This window comes from Phacochoerus africanus, chromosome 3, assembly GCF_016906955.1.
Source record: "Phacochoerus africanus isolate WHEZ1 chromosome 3, ROS_Pafr_v1, whole genome shotgun sequence".
In the NCBI taxonomy this organism is placed as follows: domain Eukaryota; kingdom Metazoa; phylum Chordata; class Mammalia; order Artiodactyla; family Suidae; genus Phacochoerus; species Phacochoerus africanus.
This window is the reverse complement of record NC_062546.1, coordinates 535,295-563,287: the sequence shown is the minus strand read 5'-3', so window position 1 is coordinate 563,287 and position 27,993 is coordinate 535,295. Positions and strand designations below refer to the sequence as shown.

The window sequence follows — 27,993 nt, the reverse complement described above, 5'->3', positions numbered from 1 at the left end:
AGAGACGCAGCTATGAAAAATGCTTTTATTTTAAATCAAAGTACCAAGCAGATACTTGCGAAACAACATACAAAGGAGAACTCAGGGCCTTCCCTTTCTCACGCTGCCCTGAGCCCCACAGACCCAGGCCTACCTCCCTGAAACCCGAGCCCGGGTGGCCCAGCGGTTGGGGGGAGCTTTCCTCCAAGAGGGGAACCGGCCCTCCCCATATGCCGGGGCTCAGACTGCCAGGCACCGGTGCCCGCGGGAGCAGCTCCGGAGCACTAGGCACGGCCACTGCGGGTGGAGGGGCGGCGAGCCTGGGAGTCCACCAGGAAGCCGGCTGTGGATTTGTCTCTATGGCTCTGAATGGAACTCCCCTCCTGGAGGCACGGGGCCCGCGGGCGGCAGCGGCTTTTGAGGACACAGCAGGCCTGATCGGGCAAAGGCTCCCGGTTTCACGAGGGACCCGGCTGGTCCGGCCGAAGCCAACAGCTCACAGCGCCCGCGTTGGTCAGCCGGGAGGAGCACGTGACAAAATGACGTCGCACTGAAGCCAGTGTTCCCGCAATGATGGCCGAGCAGACACGACAGAAACAGCCTCGTGCTGGCGTGGGGCTGGGGCGCCTGACGGACAGGACGGACAGACGGACGGATGCGGCCCGGGTCCCTCCGAAGTGCCAAGCAGGCAGTGGCTTCTCTCTGGGTCTCCGCAGGTGACAGATGCGCAGGAGACCAGGGGTGGCTCTGGGGACCCCCAATGCAGCAGCTCAGGGCCCCTCCCTGGCCCTCCTGAGTCCAAGACGGCGAGTGCAGACACCCGGCCACAGACAGTCTTCCCACGAGCGCCTGGACACCGGCCTCAGCCAGTGGGGTCAGCCCACCACTGGGCGGGTCCCCCGGCACACAGAGCACAGGCTCATGGCCCCGACCTGAGGCGCGAACCCTCCGCGGCCCTGCCTGCTCTTTCCTCGAGCACCCCACCCCGCCCTGCCGCCGCCGCCGCCGCCGGGACCCAAGCCCCCTGGTCCCTGTGTACAGAGCACTCGAACCCAGGGCCGCTCGGGAAGCCGAGGCACTCAGCATCGTTAGGCTGAAAAACGCTACAGACCTGACTCTTGCTAGAAGCCTACTGAGGAGTTCACTTCAAACACCCACAGAGCGTGTGCAACGGCCCCGAGCCTCTGCCGGCGGCTCGGGCCAGGCGCGCGTCCCTGGGCCTGCACCCCGAGCCCGGGTGCCCTGCAGCCTCCCCGAGCCACATGCAGACCTGCAGCACCACGAGGCCCAGCCCAGGGCGGGAGAGCCGGCGCTGGCCCCACTAGACCTACAGAAAACTGTGGGAAGAAACAAATCCATAGGATCCACGGTTTCCACACTTGGGGACGGTCCCCAAGCCTTGTGTGAGTGACGGCCTCCCCCCCCCGCCGCCGCCGCCCGTGCACCTGGCCCCTCGGCTCCCACCTCGCTCCCGCCCCGGGCCCAACGTGTAAACAGGGTGAATAAGCGACAGATGGAAAAATGGATTTCCCAGGAAAGCCGGGGGTCGGAACTCGGAGGCCGCGCCGCTCCGGCTGTTTTGGCGTCTCCTCCTCTCTTTGGTTCGGCAGCCCCGCGTGGCCCGCCGGGCGCCGGCGCCGTGCTCCTGCCAGCCCCGGGCTGAGGGAGGCGGCCAGGTCTGTGCCCGCCAGGGGCCTCGCCCTCGCCAGCCGCTACTTGTGCCCATGGCCCTCTGCCATGGCGGCCACCTCAACAGTGGCCGTGTGTTCCTCAGGCCCCGGGGCGGCCACGGCGCTCTCGACGGCCCCCGTGGGCACTGTCACGATGGTGCTGCCCCCAGGCGACACCTGGGCCACGTTCTGCAGGGCGGGGCCCAGGCCGGGCAGGGTGAGCAGCTGCAGCGGGCTGACCACCTTGACCACTGTGCCGCCGTCCTGCACGGCCGCTGTGCTCAGCACCGTGAGGCTGGAGGCGTCCGGGTGGATCTCCACAGCTCCGGGGAAAGCGCCGCCCGAGGAGGCCAGCACCGTGTAGCCGCCAAGCAGCGGCGAGGCGGGGGAGCCGGCCGGGGCGGCCTGGGGGGCGGCCTTGCCCAGCACGGGCGAGGGCAGGGCCGACACCACCTTGCCCAGCGGCACGCCGGCGAGCTGGGAGACGGGCACGCCGGGCGTCAGGGCGATCTGGGCCGACTGGGCGAGCACCTGCGAGGCGATGGCGGCCGGCCCGGACGTGGCCCTCGCCAGCCGGGGCCGCTTCACGGGGGGCGGCAGGGAGACGGGCGTCAGCGTCATGAGCACGTTGCTGAGGTGCTGAGACTTGTGCTTGAGCTCCTTGGCCCGGCGGCGGTGCTCGTCACACTGCTGCTCCAGGGCTGCAGGGACAGGGACAGGGCGTGACCGCGGGGCCGGGGGACACAGGACCACCCACAGCCGATCACGACCGGGACCTGTCCCGACTTGGCGCCTGACCGCCTGCCCCCACGGTGATGCTCCGTCCTGTGCCCCCACGCCCCCTGCAGTGACGCTCTCCGCAGAGGCTGCCCTGACGGGACCTGCTGCTCCGAGGCAGCAGAAGCGTCGTCTCGGAACAGCCACCTCGAGCTGCCCGACATGGGGACAGGCCTTCCCTGTTCTCCTTAATGTGCTCCAATCGTCCTAGGAGTCGCAAGAAAGCTGCCCTCGTGACACTTCAAGATACGCAGGTCGCAGCAGCGCACTTCCCGGCCTGCTGTGCGCGCACAGGGACCCCCACCCCACCCCACCCCACGCCCGGGCTGGGAGCTGGGCTCCGGGAGGGAGGCGCCGCCTCGCAGGCGCGCCCTGGGGTCGCTCCCTCGGGAAGAGCTCGCCCTTCCGGCTGAGCAGGGCCAGCGTACCCGCCAGGTCCCGGGCGTACTGCTCCCGCGAGCGGTCCATCTGGCACTTGTGGCTGGCCAGCACCTTCTTCACCAGGTCCAGCATGCCGAAGTTCTGCACGATGTTGTTCAGGAGCACGGCGTCTGCGGGCGGGTGGGCGGGCGGGTGGGCACGCGCGAGGCCGTGAGGCCGTGAGGCCGTGAGCGGGGCGGCCGGTCCCGACGCTAGGACTCGGCTCCCTCCCGGCGCCAGGAGCGAAAAGGCTAACTGCCCGCCCTGCCCACACTGCTGGGCTCAGCCCAGAGCTGGGAGGAGCAGAGCGCAGCCCGCCCCAGCCCACCCACCCCGAGCGGAGCAGGAAGAGGCCCCCGGGCGCAGGCCTGGGGCCGACCCAGAGCCCTCACCTCGGAGCTGCAGGGGAGGGTCCTGGACCCGCTGCTGCAGGCCCTTCATGGTCTCCACCAGCTCCTGGTGGAACTCCTGTACGACCTCGTCCAGCAGGCCGGCGTCCTTGAGCCCCCGCCAGAAGGCAAACGTGTCATCTGCGAGGGGAGGAGAGGCTGGGAGCCGGGGAGCCCTGCAGGGGCAGCCCCGCCACCGCTGCGAGGAGCTGCCCGGCGACGTGGCTTTGGTGTCAGCAGGGCCCCCGGCACCACGTGCGGGCGTCCAGCGGCTTGGCCTAAGCAGAGCCCCCCCGCCCCCCGGCCCACGCTCGCTCCAGGGAGAGCCCGCCTGCCCCACACCCCAAAGGAAAGCGGCAGGAGGGCCCTACCTCCGACGGCCGTGGCCCAGTCCCCAGGGTCCTCGCAGGTCTCTATGGTGATGGTGGCAGGAGCCCCGTTCACTGCAACCAAGACGCCAGGTGAGCCTGCCTGCGATGGGCCGGCATCCCGCCCACCACCCGCTGCAGCTCCGTCCCCTTCGCCCCGAACACCACCAAATCAGCAGATGCGTGAGTACAGCGGAGGGGCCACGCGCCTCACGCTCTGAGCTCGCTGTTAGACGCCGCCAAAGAAGGAGCTCAGGCCCATCCCCGGGCCCCTGTCACCTTCGTGGTGAGCGCCTACGCCTGCAGGCTGGGGGCCTCGGACACCTTCCTGCCTGGCCTGCTTGCGGGCCTGTGGCCCGGGCCCCCCACCCCACACCTCTGACGCCGCCGTCTGTCTCCACGGCTGCCGCCGTTCCGATTTCAGAAGTCAGAGGTGGGACTCTGAGGGACGTGTGCCACCCAGGCTGGTTCCCCTCGCAGCCCATTTCCAGCGTCTGCAGAGCCCCGGACTCGCTCGGGTTTGGCCATGTGGGGCTTGCCCGGCAACCTAGCACCGTCTAGGCCTTCTGACCGCACGCTGGCCCCTTCCACGTCCGACAACGAGGCCACGCCGGGCACCTCTGGACTCATACAGAATCTCTTTTTTTAAATTATTATCATTACTATTTTTCATACAGAATCTTTAACTGCACAATGATGCAGGTGCTCTGAGAGCCTCGGCTGAAGAAACCACCTCGCAGGTAAAGCAACAGCCTGTCCCAACCACGAGGGACGGCCGTTCAGAACTAAGTCCCAGCTCCGCTGTGGCCTTTGCCGGACATGGCACCCTGACTGGAGGTCAGGGCCCGCCCCTCCTGGACACCGGTCGCCACGGCCACACTTCAGAGCAGAGCGGAGAGGAGGCCCTCCTCCCGCGGAAGCCGCTGGCCCACCAGCACTGGGACGCGGCCTCCCTGTGTCTCTGCGGGCGGGGGGGGGCCTTTGCCGTGACCAGCCCCTCCCACACGGCCTCTGCCACCCCAGGGCCGGCCCCCGACAGCGGGCAGCCTGCAGGTTCCTGGGGCTCCCAGGAGGGGCTCCAGCCCCCTCAGGGAGGAGCAGAGAACTCACCGGGGCCAGTGCCTGGCCCTCACTTTGGCCCTGTGCCTCCCTCTGGATCCTCCAAAGGACAAGGCGAGGCCCCTCCACGGACCACCGTCTGGTCAGCGGTGAGGGCAGTCCCTGGCCGAGTGATCAGCGGGCAACGCCAACAGGGAACACGGTACCCAATTTCACTCTAAAAGCAATCTCCACACTCAAAACCCAGAGAGAATCCCGGGTGTGTTGAGTGCTTCTGCCATCGAGAGCCACAGACGCCGACAGAGAAGACGCCATAAACTCGTCAGCAGAGCCCCAGCAGCAGGGGACGCGTGCTGGGGCCAGGACCGAGCGCCACAGGGCCCGAGGCTGGGGGTGGGCGCTGGACGCTTCCTCACTCTTTACACGCGTCTCCACAAACGCATCGCTGTGTCTTGTGATAAAAATGACCTGAAGAGAGCAGCGCTCAGCTGGACCTCCTCAGCGAGGAAGGAGGTAGCCACTGGCCCCGGGCCCTCGGGGTCAGCCGAGGGCCCAGCACGTACCGTCAGCCGTGGCGGGTGTGAGCGGGATGTACTCGGCCGGCGTGGGGCTGCCCAGGGACGCGCGGGCCCCCGAGAGGTCGATCTTGGTGCTGCGGCAGGTGTTGGAGCAAACCCTGTCGTGCTGGTAGAAGTCCAGCTCGCCCGAGTCCATGATCTTCCTGTGCAGGGGAAGGTGGGCGTCACGCAGGGTCCCCGCCAGCACGGTGCTGCTCTGCAGCCCGCCCGCCAGCCCAGGGGGCAGCCCTGAGGTGAGAAACCCCCAGCGGTGCCCACAGCACCAGGGCCTCAGGCTTCCCACTGCCAACTCGAGGCTGCCACCTCCTGCCTCGGTTTTCCCGAGAAGGTTCTCATGTCCCCATCCTGCCCGGCCTCCCCCCAGGGATCCTGGATTTAAGCTCGGCACATCTCAGCACGCCTGCCTCGCCCCCTCAAAGGGTCGGATGGCTCTGGGGGGCCTGCCTCCCTTGGCCTTTGGGCGGCATGATGGCACCTCCCAGTTGTGCTCTTCCAATGAAATGGCCACAGCTGTGCCACCAAGACACTCAGCTGGGGGGGGGGTCAGGGCTGAGGAGGACGCAGTGCTGCTCCTCCTGACGGAAGGGGAGGTGGGAGCCGCTAGACCCCGGACCACACTTCCCAGGGCAGTAAATGCTCAGGGACAGCAGGAAGTCGCTTCTCCCAGGAATGAATACGGGCGGGAGAGAAGCCCCCTCGGCAGCAAAGCAACGGGATCTGGCTGCACTGGACGCCATGGAAAAGAGCGGCCGCCTATGGACAGACGTGCAGCAGCGGCCCAATCAGAGGCGTGAGCTGCTGCGCCCGGGGCAGAAAGTGTAATGATGTGGACGCCAGGCACCCGCACGCCTGGGTATAAACTCAAAAGCCTAGTCTGTCCTCAGGCTTCTTGGAAGGGGCATCACCCTTCCCGTTTCCCAGGTGGAAGGGAGAGGGCGCAAGGCCCCACATGCCCTGAGTGGGAAGCTCCAGCCCTCGGCATCTCAGATTTGAGGTCTGAGTGAAGGAGTCAGGAGCTGGCTGGAAGCAGGGAGTTCCTGTCGTGGCACAGCAGAAACAAACCCGACTAGGAACCATGAGTCCGCAGGTTCGATCCCTGGCCTCTCTCAGTGCGTTAAGGATCCGGCATTGCCGTGAGCTGTGGGGTAGATCGCAGACCTGGCTCGGATCCTGCGTTGCTGTGGCTGTGGTGTAGGCTGACAGCTGCAGCTCCGATTGGACCCCTAGCCTGGGAACCTCCATGTGCCGCAGGTGCAGCCCTAAAAAGCAATGAAATAAAATAAAAAGCAATAAAATAAAATAAAATAAAAAAGAAGAACAGGAACCAAGAGGGCATGAAGGCCAGGCCACGAGGCGGGGCCAGATGCAAACTGCTGCACAGCACCAACAGGCTCCTGGCCAAACAGTCAGGGGCGCCTCTGGAGGAAATCCCGGAGGACAGGAATCCAGGGGGTCTGACAAGGCCACGCGCCCACGCGCATAGCGGTGGGCGGCAGAGCCCAGGTCCCCTTCTCCCCCTACGACAAGCCTCAGCCCCCAAACCAAGTGGGAAGGCGTGGCCCCGGGCCCCGCCCCGCCCCCGGGCCCGCCCACCTGAGCATGATGCCGTTCATGCGAATGGCCCTCTTCCAGTCCTTGAGGGTGGACTTGCCCGCCAGGTGCACGAACTCCTTCGGGCTGATGACGTGCTCGTCGTACTGCGGGGAAGAGCGGAGTGGCGTCAGGACGGGTCTCCCCGGGGCGCCTCTCCGGCAGCCCTCCGCCCAGAGCCGCCCCAGACGCCCCTCAGCCTGCCGTTCAGCGTCGCCCGTGGCTATGCTGCCCTTGGGCAGGGGGCTGGGGCGGCTCTCACCCCAGCCTGGGGCCGCAGCACCCAGACAGGCACCCAGCAGATCTCCCGGGAACACAGTTAACTCGTACGTCCAATCATGGCATTAACTGGAGACCCGCACGGGGTCCCCAGGGACACCCTCTTCACAGCAAGGGAGCCAGGTCCACCTCAAAGTCAGGGCCTGTTCTCTGGGCGCGCGGGTCCGCTGGTCTCACCCACCAGCAGAGCTCGGGTGGTGGGAGAAGGGGAGGTACCTCTCCCACCTCGTTAGGTGGGCGATTACGGGAACTGAGGACCCCCAATCAGACTGCGTTTACTTGGAAAACGAGCAGCCTGGGGATGGAGTCACAGCCTCCGCAGAGGCAGGAACAAAGGCTCCGCTGCGGGTGCCCGGCAGTCCATGTCGGGCCGAGCGGGGATCGTCCTGCCACTGGGGCAAAAGCACCAGAGCTCGTAGACAGGCCACACCGACTGCCAAGCTCCACAGCTGGTGCGTGTTGTACAAACGGCAGATTCGTGACAACCTCGTCTTGGGCAAATCTCTCGGTGCCATTTCCAACAGCCTTTGCTCCCCGCGTCTTCTGGTGACTCTCGCAGCATTTCCGACTTTTCTGTTGTCTAAATGTTTGTTAGGGTGGCCTGGGACACTGGATCCTCGACATTAGCACCATGCCGCCCAAGTCTCAGAGGGTATCAGCGTTTTTTTCAGCAGTGACGTTTTTTCAAAGGCCGCACCCGCAGCATATGAAGTTCCCGGGCCAGGGACTGAATCTGAGCCACAGCGGCAACCTACGCGGGATCCTTTAACCCACCGCGCTGGGACAGGGATGGAACTCCTCACGTCTACAGGGACCTGAGGTGCTGCAGTCAGGGTCTTAACTGGCGGAACCACAGCCGGAGCGCCAGCAACAAAGCCTTCGTAAGCGAAGGCACGTACGTGGTTTAGACATCAGGCCATCACCCCGCTAAGCATCTAGCGTAAACGTCGTGTCCGCAAGTGCTGGGAACCCAAAAAACCCGTGACACACGGGCTCGCCACACGGGCTCCACCGAGCCGGTCTGGGCCCGAACCCGCAGCACAGCTGAGGGCTGCCTTTATCTCCTTCACGCTCGGTGCGGCCAAGGCCGCCAGCCTGGGAAACCCCTCGTGAGAGAAGCGCGGAGCGGGGCCCGAACCGGGCAGGCCAAGGGGGAGGTGGTCTCTGGCCACTGCCGGGGAGCGCAGGGGCCACCCCGGGCCGGCCCCCGTCTCCGCCCCGACACCCTCCCCGTCGCCTCTGGCTCTGCCTGCTCGGAGGCCGCAGCGGCTCCTGACGGCTCTTGGCGGGCCGGGCCCTCCTCTGCTTGGGCAGGCGTGCTCCGCTCTCGGGTGGACGCTGCGTCTGGCCGGGCTCACTGATCCCACTGGGCCCGGCCACCTGGCCACGCGGTGCGGGGGCCTCCTGGGACGCGTCCCGCCTCAGGCACACCCGAGGACGCCTGCCTGGAACCACCTCCCCGCGCCTGAAGTCACTTCTTGGAATACCTTCAGCTGTGACTTGCTGGCGGCAAACGCAGTTCTGTCTGAAAACACACTTTCCCTAACTTTTGAAGGCCTCCCTGTGCACGCTGTCCTCTCCCAGCTCAAGGACGCGCGGCCCGTGCCCGTCCCCCAGGCGCCTTGAGGTCTTAGCTCCACAGCTCTCACTGTTCCATTGCTGTCACCTCCGTATGTCTCCTTTGCTTCTAACTTCTTATCCTGCAGCGATTTCAACCTTAGGAAGCAACTGCAGGAAGAGCACCCAGCGCTCCGTTGGGCCCTGGCCCGCGGCCCCGGCTGAGCTGCCAGAGTCCCCCAGGCCACCTCTTGAGGACAAGCTTCCCGTGCAAGCCCAGCCCACGAGGTCCGGAAACCGTCGGCAGCCCGTCACTGCCGGACCCACAGCAGAACTCTCATTGCGTGAGCGGCCCCCAGACTGGCCTTGGCAGCGACTCTTCTCTCTGACACAGGACACTCTTCGCCTCCTTGACCGCAGCAGCCCTGCAGCCCGACCATGTCTTCCTGACCTCTGCTTCTGTGAAGCATGCAGGTCTTCTGCAGATAAAAATTGTGCCCTCAGGGGGTTTTTTGCTTTTATTTAACTTAATTTATTTTTAGGGCTGCATCTACAGCATATGGAGGTTCCCAGGCTAGGGGCTGAATCGGGGCTGTAGCCACCGGCCTACGCCCGAGCCACAGCAATGCGGGATCTGAGCCATGTCTGCAACCTACACCACAGCTCACGGCCACACTGGATCCTTAACCCACTGAGCAAGGCCAGGGATCCAACCCACAACCTCACGGGTCCCAGTCGGGTTCGTTTCTGCGGTGCCACGATGGGACCTGCATGCCCTTCTTGTGTCCCGTGTTCTCCAGAGTGGAGGCAGGTTGCGCGGCTTGGCAGCAAGGCCGCGGAATCCCCGCCCACTCAGCCCGAGGCCGTGAGGGGCATCATCACACCTTCGGGGGGATCCGCAGGTGGCCCCCCGCCGCCGCTGCCGATTGGCCCCTGTGAGCAGCGCTAAGCCATGAGGTGCTGAGGCCAGCTGCTCCCCAGCAGCTCCCCGACCGGCTCTAGCCCCTCTCCGACTACGTGCGGGCGTAAGGGCTTTACCTCTGCCCTGAAATGAAACCAGGCCGAGCGACCCAATGCGTAGGCGTGGGCCCGCCGAGCCTTGCTTTACCCGTGTTATGGCCCCGACTGTCGCTTGTTAGCGTGACAGGCAAGTGACCAGATGGAGCCAGCGGGAGGTCCCAGCATCTATACAGCTTTTTGTGTGTGTCTTTTTAGGGCTGCAGGTGTTGCATCAGAACTATAGCCACTGGCCTACACCACAGCCAGAGCAACGTCAGATCTGAGCCACGTCTGCGACCTACACCACAACTCATAGCAACGCCAGATCCTTAACCCACTGAGCAAGACCAGGGACTGAACCCACGTCCTCAGGGATAGTAGTTGGATTCATCACTAGCATTGTTCGATGCCAGTCGGGTGAGGCGCGACAGGAGCGCCTCCATACAGCTTTTGAAACGTGGTTGGTTTCTTTTTATTCATTGAGTGGGGAGCTGCTAAGCCTCTTGAGCTGAGGGCTGCTCTCTCTGCTTGGTTATGAAAGATCTCAGACCCCGTCTCCCCCAGAGTTCAAACGGACATATCAGACTTTCACCGCTTCCACTTTCCTCTCGAGGTTTCGGGGACAGTTTTCCGGATAACTTCCTCACCTCCATCTTCCAGTTCACAGACTCTCTCTTCAGTTGTGTCTAATCTGCTCTAAGCTCCATCCACTTTGTGTTCAACTTCAATTCTATTTTTATAGTTTGCGTTTCCAGATCTGCTTATGCTTTACTCATGTTCAATTTCTATTTTCTAAAGTAAACTGAACGTATTTATTTGATATGCCAGGCCTCGAAACTGCAACCTGCAGCACTCACGGATCTGCTTCTGCTGTGCGGCTGCTGTGCGCTTTGCTTCCTTGTGTGCTCAGTGTTTCGTTTTGTTCTGTTTTATTGTGAGCTGTTTCTTTTCTTAGAACACTGTCTGCCAAAATTAGCTGAAACCTGAGACAGAGATGAACTCTTCCAAAGAGGATTTTTCATTTGCTTCTGTCAGATTCCTGGGGGAGCTGCCAGCCAGGAACCACTTACAACTAAACTCTCAGCTTAAGGTGTTCAGACGGTACTGTCCCCACGTGAACCCTCAACAGAGCTCCCTATCCCACCTGCTGCTAAGACCTGAGTCTTTTCCTGTTGTGGGGACAGAGGAGCTGGGAGGACAGGACCTGAGGCCCCCAGCACCGAGGGCAGAGGCCCCAGGAAGCAGCAGCCTCACATGACACTCTGCCCCCAACACACCCTGGGTCCCTGGGCTTCACCGTCTCATCTCCAGCCCACAAGCTGAGAAAACCCATGTCAGGCAAAGGCTCTCAGGTAGACGCCAGGGCTGGTGCTTGGCCTCCCCTACAATTCACCCTTATTCAGGCTCTGGGCCTATTTCTTTCTCTTTCCCAGCTTAAGGAGGCATTGAGAAGATGCTTTATGAAAAACATCTTAATTAGAATTCTGGTTGTTTCAGCACAAGGTGTGTCTGGGTACCTAAGCTACTGTGTTGCAGAAAGAGCAGACCACCCCCTGTGTCTTGTTCACGGCCGCCAAGGAGTCTTTGCAAAGCATCCTCTCATTCAACCTGCCCGGCAATGTCACCACCAACCCCACGTGAACAGAGACTCACTGCCCCGAGGCTCCCCTAGTGTCCCAGCAACAATCCTATCTGTCCCTGAGGCTCTTTCCTTCTCACCCCTGGAATAGGGGTCTGTTTGCTTTGCAGCTGCAGTTCCAGGCTGGGCCGCCTTCCTGCAGCCTGGCACACGTGCCTGTGTCCCAGCTGCATGGACCCCTCACCCGAACACACTTCACGTTGATGCCGGGCACGCGTGCCTGTGTCCCGGCTGCATGGAACCCTCACCCGAACACACTTCGCGTTGATGCCGGGCACGCGTGCCTGTGTCCCGGCTGCATGGAACCCTCACCTGAACACACTTCACGTTGATGCCGGGGCACACGAACTTCCTCCAGATGAGGTTGGCCCTGCTGTCCCCGCAGGTGATGGGATACACGATCTCGGCCTCCAGGCTCTCCTCCTCTTCAGCCATCTTCACTTCTCACCAGGGAGAGGGGGGATACAGAAAATCAGTTACCACGTCTCCAGAGCACTTCCTACAAAAGCACAAAGTTCCCCACTGACCTAGGAACCAGAGATTAAAAGCCAGGAGGGACTGAGTCAGGACCGAGGTGGGCAGGGGCCCTTCTCATCAGCCTGAGCTCGAGAGCTGCTGCAGGAGACAAGCTTTACCTGGAACAATTCCAGAGAAACCCCTTCTTAATATCCGGCAGAGTGCCGGCCACCGGAGAAGGCCAGGGATGACAGACTCCTCGCCACCACCCACCGCGAGCCACGGTGCTGAGAGCCGCAGGGCGGAGCTCTCCCCCAGGCACAGGCCAAGGCCACGCGGGGGCCCTGGGCCGGGGTCCTCACGGCGGCACAGGCCACCTCTGAGAAGAGCCGGCAGGGGCCCTCGGCCGCCCGGGGCCGTCACCCAGGGCACCTAAGCTACTGTGGAGAGGAGGTACCGCCCGTCCTGTCGACGGCAGGACCGGCCCCTGGGAAAAGCTCCAGAGCCACAGGGAGAACGCAGGCTCCCTACCTAACACGGCCTCCTTGAGCTGCGAGGAGGCTGTGAAGGCGGCAGCGGCGGCCGCGGCGGCATTTTCCGTCTCCATGCTGTCTTCCGTCAGGTCACCCCTGGGAGAGGGAGGGCGAGAGAGGGACGTCAACACCCCATGACAGCCAGCCCGGCCGAGCCCGCAGCTGTGTCTCTCAGTGGCCGTCCTGGGGGCGGCTGCGTCCCTGCCGCCCCCACCGTGCCCGGTGCGTGCCGGCAGTGCCACCAGCCCACCAGCATCTGAACAGGCAATGGATGCTCAGGCGGGAACGCTCAACCCCGTTTCTCTTTCTAACAAAGTTTTCTGTTTCTATTATAAGGACTTGGTATGGTTATAAAAACTAAAAAAAAAATGTTGGAAAGAAGGAAAGGAGCTGCCAGTGGGGCTCAGGGGATTACGAACCCAACTAGTATCCATGAAGACGTGGGTTCGATCCCTGGCCTTGCTCAGTGGGCTAAGGATCCGGCATTGCTGTGGCTGTGGTGCAGGCCGGCAGCTGCAGCTCCGATTCAGGCCTGAGCCTGGGAACTTCCATACGCCGAAGATGAAGCCCTAAAAACACAAAAAAACAAAAATCGAAAAAAATTTTCTGCATGGAAGGAAAATGTTTGTGTGACATGCTGGCTTCCTAGAAATGCCACTTCCCCCAACGCTGCGGCCTCAGCAAAGCAGGCTTCCCGACCTTGGAGCATTGCCAGGGCCCCCAGACGTGCAGCCAGGACAGACACCAGCACCTCAGAGGAACTAGCTGGCTTCACCCCGTCTTTTTTAAAACATGGAGCAACTTCTAATCAGTGGGATGACAGACACGACTTCCTCAGAGAAGGAAGAGACACCCCTCGGGCTGCGTAAGGGGAGCCGGTCCCAGCGCCCAGGGGCTCCCACAGCCTCCCCTCCCCACAGGACAGCCGAGCCTCCGTGCCCCGCCAAGGCCACACCCCACGGGGGCTCTTGGCTCCAAAACTGTCTGCTGGAACCTTACGCTGTGAGGACACCTAGGCTGCTGCTGGGAAGGCTCGCTGGGTGCTGGACCCACCCTGTGCCTCCACTCCCACCAGGCTGGGTGCCTGGGGGTGGGGGCATAAAAGCCAGGCTCAGTGGCACCGGAGCAGCTCCCGGGGTGACCGTGGGCGGGGGCTCCCCACACCATCCTGGCACCGGATGGAAGCGGCTCGACTGCCCTGGCTCTGCCCACGGACCCCCACCATCCAAGTCCAAGGCAGGGGCCTGGGTGCGGCCTCCTAATGGCAGTGGGAAGTCACCAGAGGTCACGTGAAAACACCCGCAAGGGCCACATGAGGCCTTGGGCGGGAAATCCAAGGGCAAGATACGCGCTGCCCAAGAGTCACACCCTTGGCCAGTGGGTGGGCGGGCATCGCCACGGCCCACCCGGCGTGGTGGCCCAGGGCCAGGCCCACGGCCACCCTGCCCGCCCGAGGGCAGGTCAGAAGCCTCGGCTCCAAGTGAGAGCTCCAAAGCCACAGGGACAGGCCAGCCAGACCTGCAGCGGCCGCAGATCAACAAGCACAGCGACGAAAGCCCAGCCGCAGCGGGCAGGGCACCCTCCTCTCGGCTCGGTCCCCGGCGCCGCACCAAGGGCACAGCAGGGCCGAGCGCACCCGCCGGCCCTTACTGGGGACAGAGGAACAGGGGCGCCGCCGGCAGGCAGGGCCGCCAGACTGCGCGTGGCCAGCCGACACCACGAGGACAACGAGGACAGCGACGGCTCCTCACGCTCCTTCGGAAGACCCGGCCCCCGAGGCCGCCCACGCGCCTCACGCAGGAGCGGCGACTGTGCCTCGGGTTGCAGGCCGAGCCCCGGGCCGTGGGCAGCGGACACCGGGGGCAGCGAGCCTGGCCCCGACGGAGGGCAACGCCGGTCCCCTGCGCGCCCGGCTTACCTGTCCTTCCGTCCAGAGCCACGTCGGCCCAGCAGCGCCCCCCGCCCGGCCAGCCTCCCAGGACAGGCCCTGTCCTCACCCGTGAGGGGCCAGGTTGGTGGTGACCAGCACGGTCTTCACCTCCTCCACGCCGCTGCCGTCCACCGCCGTGTCGGGCGTTGTCACCACCACCACCTCCTCCATGTGGACGCTGACATCCGGGGTGGCCATGGCCCAGCTGGAAGGAAGGCGGCCTTGGCGCGACCCTGCGCCAGGGCCCTGGTCCTGCAGGGGCGACAAGGTGGGCACGGGTCTGCACAGGGATCTCACTGCGTTTCCACACAGCGACAGCAAGGAAAGCGCCACGCGGGGCCTGTGCTCCCGTGAGGACAGGGGGAGCACACCCCGTGGCCTGGGCAAGAGCTGAGCCCAGGCAGAACCACGGAGCCGCGGCGGCAGGGCCTGAAAGCCCAGGGGTCCCGTGCGGGAGACAGGGAAGGAGCCAGGCCCTGGGCAGATGCCTCTGGAGGTGAGACTCCTCGTTGTCACCTGTCCTCTGTGTCCCCAACCTGAAGTCCGGGTAGTGCTCAGAACACTGTTGGAGACACGTCCTGTCTCTGCTCCGAAGCGCTGTCCCGCGTGGTTTGGTTCTTGCTGGCTCTGCCCCCTGGGCAAGGCCCAGTCTCGGGGACCTTGTGCTGGTGGCAGCCGGGCAGGCACCTAAACCCCGAGGACCCGGAGCCACATGGGTCCACCGGCTGCTCAGGAGACCTGCTCTCCTTCCTCTGACGCTGGGCCCAGGGCAGACCAGGAACGGAGGGGCTCAGCGCAGAGGGCGCACGAGAGACCAGGCTCTCAGCCAGAGGACGAGGAACGGGGCGCCAGCGAGCGTGCGGGAGACTGTGGCGAGGGCGGCCGTCCGCAAGGGCTGCAGCCAGCGTGTGCGAAGGCCTGGGTCCCTCCTCACCCGTCCGTGCGGGGGCCTGACCCCAAACGGCAACCAGAGGCTGACGGACGTCCAGTCAACCACCGCCCACCCTCAGACTGGCCTTGGGTGGCACCCGTGGGGCAGATCCCAAGGCCCCTGCACACGCTGGAAGGCCGAACTGCGTCGGGCCACGCCCGCCCACGGCCGGGCCCCGAAGCACAGCCTGGACCCGCCGAGCCGCACCGGAACGCTCCGTCCTCCGGGAGGCGGAAACAGGACCAAGTCTCACAACACGACATTCAAGGTACCCAGAATCATCTACGAAACAAAGAACCAGGAGAGTCTGACCCATTCTCAAGGGGAAAAACAATCAAGAGACGCCCCTCCCAGGCGACCGCCGGAGAGGCAGGGGCCTCCGGGCAGCTGTCGTTCGACCTCCTTGGCGGTGGTGCCACGGGAGCAGAAGGCACAGCCAGGGGGAGATGGGAGAATTGAAACCATACGACAGAAGAAAAGAGCCGCCGGCGGGGCTCTGTATCAGGATGGTGATGAGTGAGGAAGAGCTGAGTGGTAAGAACAAAGACAGACCAACACAGACGCCCCAGTGGGCACAGAAGGAAGAGAGCAAAACACACGGGATGGAACCTCGGGAACGAAGGACCCGCAAAAGAGCTGCCCTCCGCAGCACTGGGGTCCAGAAGGAAAAAAGAAAAAAAAAAGTGTGACACCGGAAAGAAAACCTTTGAAGAAAGAATAGCTGAACCCTCCCCACATTTAGTAAACAAATAAACGTGCACATTCAAGCAGCTCAGTCAACCTCACACAGGAGAGACTCCCCGAAGCCCACGCCAGACCCTAAGCATCTCAAGACCAACAAAGCAGGAACACTGCAAAAGCAGCCGGCCACGCGCGCACAGCTCGGAGGCCTGGGGACCCCCCTCAGAGGCAGGACGTTCTTCCTGTGATGAAGGAAAGGGCCTCGGCTCAGGCTCCCCAGCGGCGGAAGGAGAGTAAGTCAAAGACATTTTCGGATAAAGGAAAATGAAGAGAAGGGGCCACAAGCAGCCCTGCTCTAAAAAACGCTGGTGGTGGCGCCCCCTGGTGGCGCAGGGCGTTCAGGATCCAGCGTGGTCACTGCGGTGGCAGGGGTTTGATCCCCGGCACTGGAACTTCCATAGGCCACGGGCTCAATCAAAAAATGTTTAAATTGTAAAAATGGTTAAAAAAAATAAAAGCAATGCACACGGAGAACTCTGGAGAGGAGGCAAACGACAGCAGCGGGAAGCCCAGAACCGCGGGTGGAGGAAGAGCAACCGAATGGTACCTATCTGGATGAACGGAGTGAACAAGCTCCCCTTAAGCTCCTCTTCTTCTCCTTTTTCTTTTGGCTTTTTAGGGCCACTCCCAGAGCACATGGAGGTTCCCAGGCTAGGGGCTGATTTGGAGCTGCAGCTGCCGGCCTGCACCACAGCCACAGCCATGTGGGATCCAAGCCGCATCTGCGACCTACCCCACAGCTACGGCAACGCCTGATCCCTCACCCACTGAGCGAGGCCGGGAATGGAACCTGCGTCCTTGTGGATGCTGGTCTGCGTCGTTTCCACAGAGCCACCACGGGAACTCCGATCGCTAAAAATGCCAAGCCCCTCTGAGCTTCAGAGTCGTCGTTACATCAGGAGATAGAACACGGACCACAGAGCAGCCTCACAAACCTGTGAACAACGGGAAAGCCTGGCCCGGGGGGAGATGGCCAGGCTGCGGCGGAGCCTGAAGCTAACCGGCGCTGCGGGAGGTCGGCGCTGACAGACCTGCTCGAGACGAGGCTGTCGCGAGCCTCTGGCTTGTAAAAGATGCGGCCTCTCCGGAGCACAAGAGGGAAGCAGAGGAACAGCAGGAGGGCTGCGGACGGCACGGGTCCACGGACGGGACTTCTCGGAAAGGACACACCTGGTGGCGGGGAACGAACGCTGGTGCCAGAGTCGGGGCGGGGCTGGGATGCGGCAGAAAAGGACGGCACCAGGGCATCGGGGTGAGGGGACCGTTCTGCCTTCTGACGCCGGGGGCGGGGGCGGCAAATCCATCCAGGTGTTAACAGGCACCCAGCTGGGAGTTCCTACGGTGGCTCAGTGGCTTGAGACCCTGACACAGTGTCCGTGAGGTTGCGGGGCGGAGCCCTGGCCCCACTTGGGGGCTAAGGCTCTGGCACGGCCGCGAAGTGCCGTCTAAGTCCCGGGTGCCGCTCAGGTCTGGCGGCGCCGCGGCCGTGGGGCAGCTCCGATCCCGCCCCGGCCTGGCACCACTCCCCTGCCACGGGAGCGGCCCCCCCACACCAAGCGAGCGAGTGAGCGAGCAACGGGAAAGGGAGCGGCCCAGGACGCGGAGACGCTGCCCCCGGTGAGCAGACGAGCAGGATGCTGAAGCCGCCGTGGAGACGGGCCTGGCGGGCCCTCGGAGGGCACAGGATCATCCCGGGCGGCGCCGCGCCCTCTGAGAAGCGGCCGGGGGTCGGGCTACGCGAACGCCACGTGCGCAGGGACCACGGACCCGGCTGGCGGAGGAGCCGAGTCACCGCAGCGGCCGCCGGGGGCCGCTGAGCATCTCGCACCGAGAGCGCGAGGGTGTCCCTTCAGGCAGCGGTGGGTTGGGCGACCAGACCCCCTGGGCTGGGAGCGTCCCCTCCCCGGACAGACGCCTCGGAAGGAGCCCGGTGAGCCGCGTGGCCAGGCCCGAGGCCAGCGGGCGGCGGGAGCCCCAGGGAGCAGGGCCGCAGCCCAGGCCGGCGCCTCCCGCTGGGCCCTCCCTCGGGCCTGTGCCCCTGCGAGCGCGAGGTGGGCCCTCGCTGCCTCGCCCGCGGCGACGAACCACGCTGTGTGCCACATGTGTGCAAGAAACAGAGTGATTGGTGAACTGAAAACCGGCGACGTCTGTAGGTCCCTGTCCCGGGATTCGTACCTGCCCTAACCCAAGCCTTCCTCTGGGCCTGCCACGAACACCAGCAATTCCAGGTGCTCTTACACCAGCATGGGAATAACACCATTCACGGCGGCCAAGTGCAGAAAACAGAGCGCGTGCTCGTCAACAGATGATGGAAAGAGGCGTTCCCGTCGTGGCGCAGTGGTTAACGAATCCGACTGGGAACCATGAGGTTGCGGGTTCGATCCCTGCCCTTGCTCTGTGGGTCAACGATCCGGTGTTGCCGTGAGCTGTGGTGGAGGTCACAGCCACGGCTCGGATCCCGCATTGCTTTGGCTCTGGCATAGGCTGGCAGCGACAGCTCCGATTCGACCCCTAGGCTGGGAACCTCCACATGCCGTGGGAGCGGCCCAAGAAATGGCAAAAAGACAAAAGCAAACAAACAGATGATGCAAAGAGTTCCCTGATGGCCTAGTGGCTAAGAACTTGGCATTGTTACTGCTGTGGCGAAGGTACAATCCCTGGCCCAGAAGCGTCTGCATGCCATGGGTACAGTCGAAAAAATAACTTAAATTCAATTTAAAAATAAAGAGTACATTTAAAAAAACCAGATGATGAACAAAACGTGGTCCATCCACACAGTGGAAAACTATTCGGCTTTTAAAAGGAATGAACGGGAGTTCCCATTGTGGCGCAGCAGAAACGAATCTGACTAGGAACCATGAGGTTGCGGGTTCGATCCCTGGCCTCGCTCAGTGGGTTAAAGATCTGGCGTTGCCATGAGCTGTGGTGTAGGTCGTAGACACGGCTCGGATCTGGCATGGCTGTGGCAGCTGCAACTGTCATTAGACCCCTGGCCTGGGAACCTCCATATGCCGCAGATGTGGCCCTGAAAGACAAAAAGACAAAAATAAATAAATAAAAGTAAAATAAAATAAAAGGAATGAGCAAAAGACACTGATGAAAGAAATAAAAGATGACACAAATAGATGGAAAGACAGACCATGCTCTTGGTTTGGAAGCGTCAATATTATCAAAATGACTATACTACCCAAGGCAATTTACAGATTCAGTGCAATCCCTATCAAATTACCAAGGACATTTTTCACAGAACTCGAACAAAATAGTTTGTTTGGAGGCACAAAAGACCCAGAATAGCCAAAGACATCCTGAAAAGGAAAAATGGAGCTGGAGGAATCAGGCTCCCAGACTTCAGACTATACTACAAAGCAACAGTCATCAAAACCATATGGTACTGGCACAAAGACAGACATACAGATCAGTGGAACAGGATAGAAAGCCCAGAATTAAACCCACGCACCCACAGCCAACTCATCTATGACAAAGGAGGCAAGGATATACAATGGAGAAAGAACAGTTTGTTCAATAAGTGGTGCTGGGAAAACTGGACAGCCACATGGAAGAGAACGAAATTAGAACATCCCTAACACCATACACAAAAATCAACTCCAAATGGATGAAAGACCTAGATAGAAGACCAGATACTATCAAACTCCTAGAGGAAAACATAGGCCAAACACTCTCTGACATAAACCACAGCAACATCTTCTCAGATCCACCTCTGAGAGTCATGACAGTCAAAACAAAAATAAACAAATGGGACCTAATCAAACTGAAAAGGTTCTGCACAGCAAAGGAAACCCTAAACAAAACAAAAAGACAACCCACAGAATGGAAGAAAATCTTTGCAAATGAATTGACTGACAGGGGATTAATCGCCAAAAGTTATAAACACCTTTTGCAGCTCCATGCCAAAAAAACAAACAACCCCATCGAAAAATGGGCAGAAGATCTAAACAGAGAGTTCTCCAAAGAGGACATTCAGATGGCCAAGAAACACATGAAAAGATGTTCAGCATCACTCAGTACTAGAGAGATGCACATCAAAACCATGACGAGGTACCACCTCACACCAGCCAGAGTGGCCAGCATCCAAAAGTCTACAAACAATCAGTGCTGCAGAGGCTGTGGAGAAAAAGGAACCCTAGCACACTGTGGGTGGGATTGTAAATGGGTGCAACCACTGTGGAAAGCAGTATGGAGATTCCTCAGAAAACTAAACACAGAACTTCCATTGGATCCAGCAATCCCGCTCCTGGGCATCTACCCAGAGAAAACCACGACTCGCAAAGACGCCTGTACTCCGATGTTCATGGCAGCACTGTTTGCAACAGCCAAGACCTGGAAACAACCTCAATGTCCATCAGCAGAGGAGTGGATCCAGAAGATGTGGTACATACACACAATGGAATATTACTCAGCCATCAAAAGGAATGAAATACTGGCATTTTTAGCAACATGGACGGACCTAGAAACTATCCTGCTGAGTGAAGTCAGCCATACAATGAGACACCAACATCAAATGCTTTCACTGACATGTGGAATCTGAAAAAAGGACAGAACGAACTTCTTTGCAGAACAGGTACTGACCCAACAGACTTTGAAAAACTCATGGTTTCCAAAGGAGACAGTTCGGGGCTTAGGGGATGCACTGGGGGTGTGGCATGGAAATCCTGTGAAATTGGACTGTGATGATCATTGTACAGCTATAAATGTAACAAATTCACTGAAAAATAAAAAATTAAAATAAATAAAATAAAAATAAAGGAATGCACAAAACTGCGATACGTACCACACCTGGACGAACCTTGAGACGGGATGCTAAATGAAGCCAGACACAAAGAACAGCAGCCGCGTGATTCCACTTCCTCAAACGCGTAGGGGCAGTCAAATGCACAGACAGAAAGCAGAACGGAGGCTACTCGGGGCTGGCGGGGGCTGGGGGCTCACTGCTTCCAGGGCAGAGTCACGTGCAGATGAAAAAGTTCTGGAGATGACGGTGTGAAGGTACCAAGGGGCACTGAATTGCGCCCCTGAAATGGTTTAAATGGTAAATTTCACGAGTGTCTATTTCCCAAAATGAAAAAAACTTTGTAAGTGCTACCAAAACAGAATTACCTATCATGACTAGGCATAGGCTCGAGAGTAGAGAACATAAAAATTTGCTAAAAAATAGAAACACATGCAGAACGTCACGTTTATCACACTTGCTAACGTACAAGTGACAACCCCCGCCCCAGGGGACCAGACAAGGAGCGAGTCCAAGCACGGGGTGGGAGCCCTCTGGTCAGGGGCTGGGGGCACAGCCCGAGGCCCGACTGTGCCTGGCTGCCGAGCTCCGCGGCCTGTGCGGTCCCAGCGCACAAGCGGCAGAATTAACCAGGCCAGATTCAGGCCCGTTGCAACACTTGGCCTCAAGGGCTCAAGGCTTCTGCCAAGTCCCGCTCCGAGCACGTCCCCCGCACACACATGCTGACTGTGCGCCGGAGGAAGGTCTGCGGGCACACCGGTCGCTGGTCTCCAGACTCAGCAGAACCCATGGGTTCCGCTCCTTCCCAGCTGGGAGTGGGTCCCCAGACAACGCTGCGACAAAGGCCAAAGGTCAGGCCACGGGGAGGAAAGCAACAGCCACGCCCTGAAAGTGACAGGGGTCTTCTCCACTGAAGCCCGGGCCGAGCTGCAAGGAGTCAAGGACCCAGGCCCGCAGGTGAGTGGCGAGGAGGTGCTTCAACACAGCCGAGGACGCAGGCGTTGCAAAGGGAAAGCAGGTACTGTGTTGCTTTTGGGGTTTTTGTCTTTTTTTTAGGGCCCCACCTGCGGGAGGGTCCCGGGCTAGGGGCTGAATGAGAGCTGTGGCGCCCAGCCTGAGCCACAGCCACAGCCATGCCAGGTCTGAGCTGGGTCTGCGACCTACACCACAGTTCACGGCAATGCCGAATGCTTAACCCACTGAGCGAAGCCAGGGACTGAACCTGCAACCTCCTGGTTCCTAGTCAGGTTCATTTACCACTGAACCACGACAGGAACTCCAGAAAGCAGGTACTGTAAATCAACTATACTTCGATTAAAGACAATTTTTTTGGTCGTGCCCACTGCATGTGGAAGTTCCTGGGCCAGGGATGGAACCCGTGCCGTGGCAGCGACCTCCGAGCTGCTGCAGTGACAATGCTGGATCCCTGACCTGCTGTGCCACAAGGGAAATCCTAAATCTTTTTGTAATAAACTAAAATAAAATTAAAAAGTAAAAGCAGGAGTTCCTGTCGTGGCTCAGTGGTTAACAAACTCCACTGGTGTCCCTGGCCTCACTCAGTGGGTTAAGGATCTGGCATTGCTGTGGCTGTGGTGTAGGCCAGCAGCTGAAGGTCTGATTCGACCCCTAGCCTGGGAAGCTCCAATTACCACGGCTGCGGCCCTAAAAAGCGAGGAAAAAAAAAAGCAGGCGAACTGCGAGAAGGCCCACATTCCCATCAAGAGCAGTGAGCTCCGTTCACTCCGTGACACAGGAATCCTGCGCGGAGGACCAGGGAAAGCTGGGGTCCGAGGAACAGTCAGGAACAGTCAATCCGGGATACACCGCAGCTTCACCACAGAGAGCTCACTCCGGTGTACCTAAACCTGGGGACCGAGCTGGGACGCTGGGCACAAGGACGCATCCGGCCTGCCTGGCTTTACACGGGTATAAGAAACGAGCGATGTAAGCAAAGGCAGCGGTAAAAAACCAGGAAAAATGCCACATTTAAAATGGCAACTAGGAATTCCCATCATGGCCCAGGGGTTAATGAATCCGACTAGGGACCACGAGTCCGCAGGTTCGATCCCTGGCGTTGCTCAGTGGGTTCACGACCCGGCGTTGCCGTGAGCTGTGGTGTAGGTCACAGACAGGGCTCAGATCCCGAGTTGCTGTGGCTGTGGTGTAGGCCGGCAGCTGCAGCTCCAATTAGACCCCAGCATGGGAACCGCCATGTGCCGCGGGTGTGGCCCTAAGAAGCAACAAAACAAAAAATAAAACATAGAAGCCTCAGGACACCCTCACACAAAGCGATCTGCTTTCCATGACTGCAATTTACACCCAAGCCACCTATCGGGCAGCCTCCAAGGGGCGTGGCCTCCCTATGCCAGGCTCTCCAGGGCTTCAAGGCTGTCTTCAGAGGCTCCTCAGCCGGGAAAGCTGCCACAGTGAAGCAACTCACACGGGCAGACCCACCACACATTTCTAAAACACAGCTGTTTTTAGAAGTTCCCAGTGTGGCCCAGGGGAAACAAATCTGACTAGGATCCACGAGGACGCAGCTTCCATCGGTGGCCTCGCTCACTGGGTTTAGGATCCACGAGGACGCAGCTTCCATCCGTGGCCTGGCTCAGTGGGTTAAGGACCCAGTGTCACCACGAGCTATGGAGTAGGTGGAAGAAATGGCTTGGACCCTGCGTGGCTGCGGCTGCAGCTCCAATTCGACCCCCAGCCTGGGAACTTCCAATGCCATGGGTGTGGCCCTAAAAAAAAAAGCAAAAGAAATGAAATTTTTTAATGAAATAAAATACAGCTGTTTTATTCCAGACTTGGGCTTTAAGGAGCTCCCTGGTGGCTCAGAGGATTAAGGATTCGGCATTGTCACTGCTGTGGCTCAGGTCACTGCTGTGGCACAGGTTTGATCTCTAGCTCAGGAACCTCCACATGCCAAGGGCGCAGCTAAAAAGAAAACAGTAGTAATAATAAAATCACCTTTAATGTCCCAGTGCTCCAGGCTGCTGACTGCCCAGGGTTTGGCTTAGTGCTCTCGCCACATGGGGTAGGTGGGTCCCCTTCAAGGAAAGCTGCAGAAAGGCAGGGATCCACATGAGAGGCAGCTGTCCTCACCCACATTTTAAAATCTCTCAGAGCACTAAGTGGTAGGAACCCACAAAACAGAATTCCGGAGTTCCCATCATGGCTCAGCAGAAACGAATCTGACTAGGATCCATGAGGACGCAGGTTCGATCCCTGGCCTTGTTCAGTGGGTTAAGGATCTGGCGTTGCTGTGAGCTGTGGTGTATGTAGGTCACAGATGGGGCTCGGATCTGGCGTTGCTGTGGTGTAGGCCAGCGGCTGCAGCTCTGATTCTACCCCCAGCCTGGGAACCTCCATATGCTGTGGGTGTGGCCCTTAAAAAAAAAAAAAAGACAAAAGACAGAATTCCTGCCTCTCCAATGGCAACTGCCTTAAGTTTCAAAATACACACACAAAAGACACCTCACAGAAAAGAGTTCAAGTCCTTGATACGAGGTCCAGACCCAAGGCAAGTACAGCAGGGAGTGACCTGGTCACACCCCTGCTATGGGATCCCCCTCCCCAGCAGGCACTCCTGGCGGCGTGGCCCGACCCCAAAGCTTGGGTTCCTACTGGTGTGAACTGAACCACAGTTACCTCTGAGGTAAGATAGGAAGAGATTTCTTTATTTATTTTATTTATTTATTTTTGTCTTTTTGCTATTTCTTGGGCCGCTTCCGCGGCACATGGAGGTTCCCAGGCTAGGGGTCGAATCAGAGCTGTAGCCACCGGCCTACGCCAGAGCCACAGCAACACGGGATCCGAGCCGCGTCTGCCACCTACACCACAGCTCACGGCAATGCCGGATCCTCAACCCACTGAGCAAGGCCAGGGATCGAACCCGCAACCCCATGGTTCCTAGTCGGATTCGTCAACCACTGAGCCACGATGGGAAGTCCCCACGAAGAGATGTTTTTAAACTATCATCTTAGGGGTACAAATACACACAAATGAGATAAACATATTGGTGTGCAGTCATCAGGTTCAGATCCGGCTTTCCTTTCCGGATCTTCTGAAAAAATCACAAGTATCTTCCTTTGGAAAAGGTACCACTAGAAACAGCAGAGGCCACACACCAGGGAGCCAGAGGCACCATTTCTTTGATACTCAATGTTTCAAAAAGTTTAATTAGTTGCCAACTTTGCCAGCATTTAGTGTTCACATTAAAAAAATAAAGATTTCTGGCTTCTCTTAACACTGCCAGAAGCCACCCCTGGAGGCGCTCCCTCCAGCTCCGGCCTGGCCTCAGGGCACGACAAGTACACGCAAATCCTCCCCGCCCAGCCTGTCCTCCCAGAGTTTTAAAACGTTTCCTGTGAATAAACATCTTCTGAACAAGCAGCCTGCTTAATTTACTGTGTGACATCAGAGGTTTACTGAATCCACCGGTTCCACCCTGAAGAGACTCGAGCACACGGGTGCGCGGGGTGCGCGGTGTGTGCGCGGCTGGTGGGAACATCAACTGGTGCAGCCACTGTGAAGACAGTCTGCGAGTCCCTCAGAGGACTAAAAACAGAACCACTGTGCCATCAGCAGGCCCACGCTGGGCGCACGTCCAGAGGAAATTAAATGCGGCTCTCCAGAGACAAACGCACCCCATGTTCACTGCAGCGTTATTCCCAAGTCGAGACACGGAGGCAACCTCGATCTCCACGGATCAACAAATGGACAAAAATTTGGTATACAGGAGTTCCCGTCGTGGCTCAGTGGTGAGTGAATCCGACCAGGAACCATGAGGCTGCGGGTGCGATCCCCGACCTTGCTCCGTGGGTTAAGGATCCAGCGTGAGGTCACAACAGGGCTCAGGCGCCGTGCTGCTGTGGCTGTGGCGTACGACCCCTGGCCTGGGACCTGCCGTACGCCGCAGGTGCAGCTCTAAAAAGCGAGATAAATCAAATAAAAAGGAAATTCTGCCGTTTGTGTCCACATGGACGAACACGGAGGACGTGACACTAAGTGCAACGAGCCGACACAGGAGGACAAAACACTACATGACGCCTGCCTCTCCCACGAGGTATTTAGATCAAAAGAGTCAAACTCCAGACACAGGGCGGAGCAGGGTGGCGGCCGGGGCCGGGGAGACAGGACCTATCAAAGAGCACAAAGTTTCAGCCACGCAGAGTCAGTCCTAGAGACCTCAGGATGGAACAGCACCCAGGCTGGACAGCACAGCACTGAACACTCAACATTTGGCTAGATAAGCCGCCGCCTTCTTTCTCTCGGCTGCACCTGAGGCAGGAACTCGGAAGCTCCTGGGCCAGGGATCCAACAGGAGCCACTCAAGCTGCTGCAGCGACAACACTAGATCCTTAACCTGCTGCACAAGACAACGGCTCGTGAAGCGCTCTCATCACAACACTAAGAAAGAAAAAACTCTTGGTGGGGATGGACAGGTTTAGGGTACAGACCGGGGTAAGGCTTTCTTGGGTGTAACATAATCCGGACCGACCACACTGTGTACAGCAGTTATGTACAACTTCGGTCTGTTCAAACAGCAACAAAAAAGACGGATGTAATCGAAACGTGTAAGAGAACGCGGTTCACCAGCGAACTCAATCGAGTGAACGCAAAGTTAACCCACTGTGTCCGGGTCACCGCTGGCAATGAACGCGGGTGGACGAGCTCCCGCCGAGGGCTCCGGGGAGCCACGGTTCTCACCAACGGGTCAGCACGCACGCGGGCCGCACCACGCAGCCCCCAGGGGAGGCGCGGCCCCCACGGGAAGCGGGGACCCACGCGGCCCTCCGCGGGGGGAGCGCCCTCACGAAGGGGGCCCCCACGCAAAGAGGACCCCCAAGGGAGGGGGGCCCCCACGCGAGGGGAGCCCCCGCGAGAAGGCGGCCCCCACGCGGCCCCCGCCCCCGCGCCCTCCGCGCGGCCCCCGCCGCAGGCCCTCCCCAGCTCCCGCCGCCCGCCGCCTTCCGGCAAGATGGAGGCCGCGCCGCCGCCGCCGCCGACGCGCCTGACGCGGGCCCGTGACGCCCGTGACGCCCGCCGCGCGCCGCCGCCCCTCCCCCGCTCCCCTCCCCCCGCCGTAACGTCCTGACGCTCCGCAGGGACCCCTGACTGGACGGCGGCGCGCGGCGGAGCGAGAGGCCTCGCCGCGGGGGGGGGGGCGGCGGGCGCTTACCTGGGCCGCGGCCGGGCCTGCGCGGGCGCCGGCGGGCGGGCGGCGGCGACGGGCGGCGGCGGCGGTGGCGGCGGCGGCCGCGGGCTGTGCTCCTTGTTGGGGATTCGGCGGCGGCGGCGGCGGCGGCGGCGGCGGTCCGGGCGCGCGCTTCCTAGTGACGCCGGCGGCGGGGCCGCGCACGCAGGGCAAGGGCGAGTCCCGAGACTAATTTTGCGCTCAGCGGGAAGGCGTGCGGTGCTAAGAAATAAGGCCTGGTGGGGCCGGTTGCGCCTGCGCGGGCGTGGGGGCGGGGCCCGGGCCCGAGGGGAACGCGGCGGCCCCGGCCCCGGCCCCGGCCCCGCCCCCGCCCCGCCAGCTGGCTTACGTGCCAGGGCTGGTGGACGCACTTGCCAGGCGCAGCCTTCCCCGTGTGTCCAAGCATGAGTGGGGCGAGAATGTGTAGGGAGACTCGCTTAGGGCTGGGGGGGGGGGAACGTGCATGCCCAATGAGTGACCGAAGCCAAATGCAGGTGCGCTGGTGCCCAGCGTGTGAAAAGGCCTCCCCAGAGGCGGGCGGGAGGGCCTGCCAGGGAGAGTCGCTCGCCTCTACGTCTTTCCACTCGTGTAGTCCGAGTCCTGCGATTAATAGATTTTATTTTTTATCATAAGCCTCATTGCTGAGTCTGTGGGCTGCCCTACCGTGGTCCTATATTGCGCCCCAGCGGCGAAAACCTGTGCTGTGGTCACTCGCCAAGTGTGCTCATTTAAATTTGCCTTAACTGAAATGAAAATTCAGTCCTCCTGGATTATTCCCGTTGTGGCTCAGCGGTTATCAAACCAGACTAGCATCCATGAGGATGTGGGTTCCCTCCCTGGCCTCGCTCAGTGGGTCAAGGATCAGGGTTGCAGTGAGCTGTTGTGTAGGTCACAGACATGGCCCAGATCCTGTGTGGCTGTGGCTGTGGTGGCGGCTACAGCTCCAATTTGACCCCTGGCGCTGGGAACCTCGTATGCCACGGGTACGACCCTAAAAAGACCAAAAGGAAAAAAAAAATTCGGTCCTTCAGTTACCACAGAACCTGATAGAGCATTAGGAATGCTCTGAGAACTCTTGGTCTCTTTTTTAATTACAGGTAACTAGCTAGAGTATCCCTAGAGACCCTGGATTTTCCAGTATGTAAGGGGGTT

General features: G+C 60.4%; 2 protein-coding genes across 6 annotated transcripts; one reads left to right on the top strand and one right to left on the bottom strand.

Annotated features, from left to right (window-relative positions):
• Nucleotides 1-11: 11 nt before the first annotated feature.
• Nucleotides 12-26,944, bottom strand: GMEB2 (glucocorticoid modulatory element binding protein 2). 5 transcript variants are annotated; one of them, XM_047770641.1, is made up of 10 exons: nt 26,827-26,944; nt 14,291-14,475; nt 12,292-12,389; nt 11,617-11,744; nt 6,834-6,937; nt 5,226-5,383; nt 3,607-3,678; nt 3,239-3,376; nt 2,855-2,977; nt 12-2,350 (listed from the first exon to the last, which is right to left on the bottom strand). In XM_047770641.1, exons 2-10 carry the CDS (start codon nt 14,419-14,421, stop codon nt 1,692-1,694), a joined length of 1,611 nt encoding a protein of 536 aa, XP_047626597.1. In that variant the 5' UTR covers nt 14,422-14,475; nt 26,827-26,944; the 3' UTR covers nt 12-1,691. The 5 variants fall into 5 exon arrangements, with proteins under 5 accessions (XP_047626597.1, XP_047626598.1, XP_047626596.1 ...); XM_047770642.1 differs by lacking the exon at nt 26,827-26,944 and adding an exon at nt 20,685-21,731; XM_047770640.1 differs by lacking the exon at nt 26,827-26,944 and adding an exon at nt 14,740-16,536.
• Nucleotides 25,624-26,742, top strand: LOC125122349 (basic salivary proline-rich protein 3-like). The gene is made up of 2 exons (XM_047770533.1): nt 25,624-25,710; nt 26,398-26,742. The coding sequence occupies exons 1-2, from the start codon at nt 25,624-25,626 to the stop codon at nt 26,740-26,742; spliced, it is 432 nt and encodes a 143-aa protein (XP_047626489.1).
• Nucleotides 26,945-27,993: the final 1,049 nt, after the last annotated feature.

Coding starts and splice junctions, on each gene's coding strand:
- LOC125122349 (XM_047770533.1), top strand. CDS start 25,624: ATGGACGAACACGGAGGACGTGACACTAAGTGCAACGAGCCGACACAG. Junction 25,711..26,397: donor ACGCCTGCCTCTCCCACGAG/GTATTTAGATCA, acceptor CGCAGCCCCCAG/GGGAGGCGCGGCCCCCACGG.
- GMEB2 (XM_047770641.1), bottom strand. CDS start 14,421: ATGGCCACCCCGGATGTCAGCGTCCACATGGAGGAGGTGGTGGTGGTG. Junction 11,745..12,291: donor GCTCAAGGAGGCCGTGTTAG/GTAGGGAGCCTG, acceptor CCTGGTGAGAAG/TGAAGATGGCTGAAGAGGAG. Junction 5,384..6,833: donor ATGAACGGCATCATGCTCAG/GTGGGCGGGCCC, acceptor TCCCCTGCACAG/GAAGATCATGGACTCGGGCG.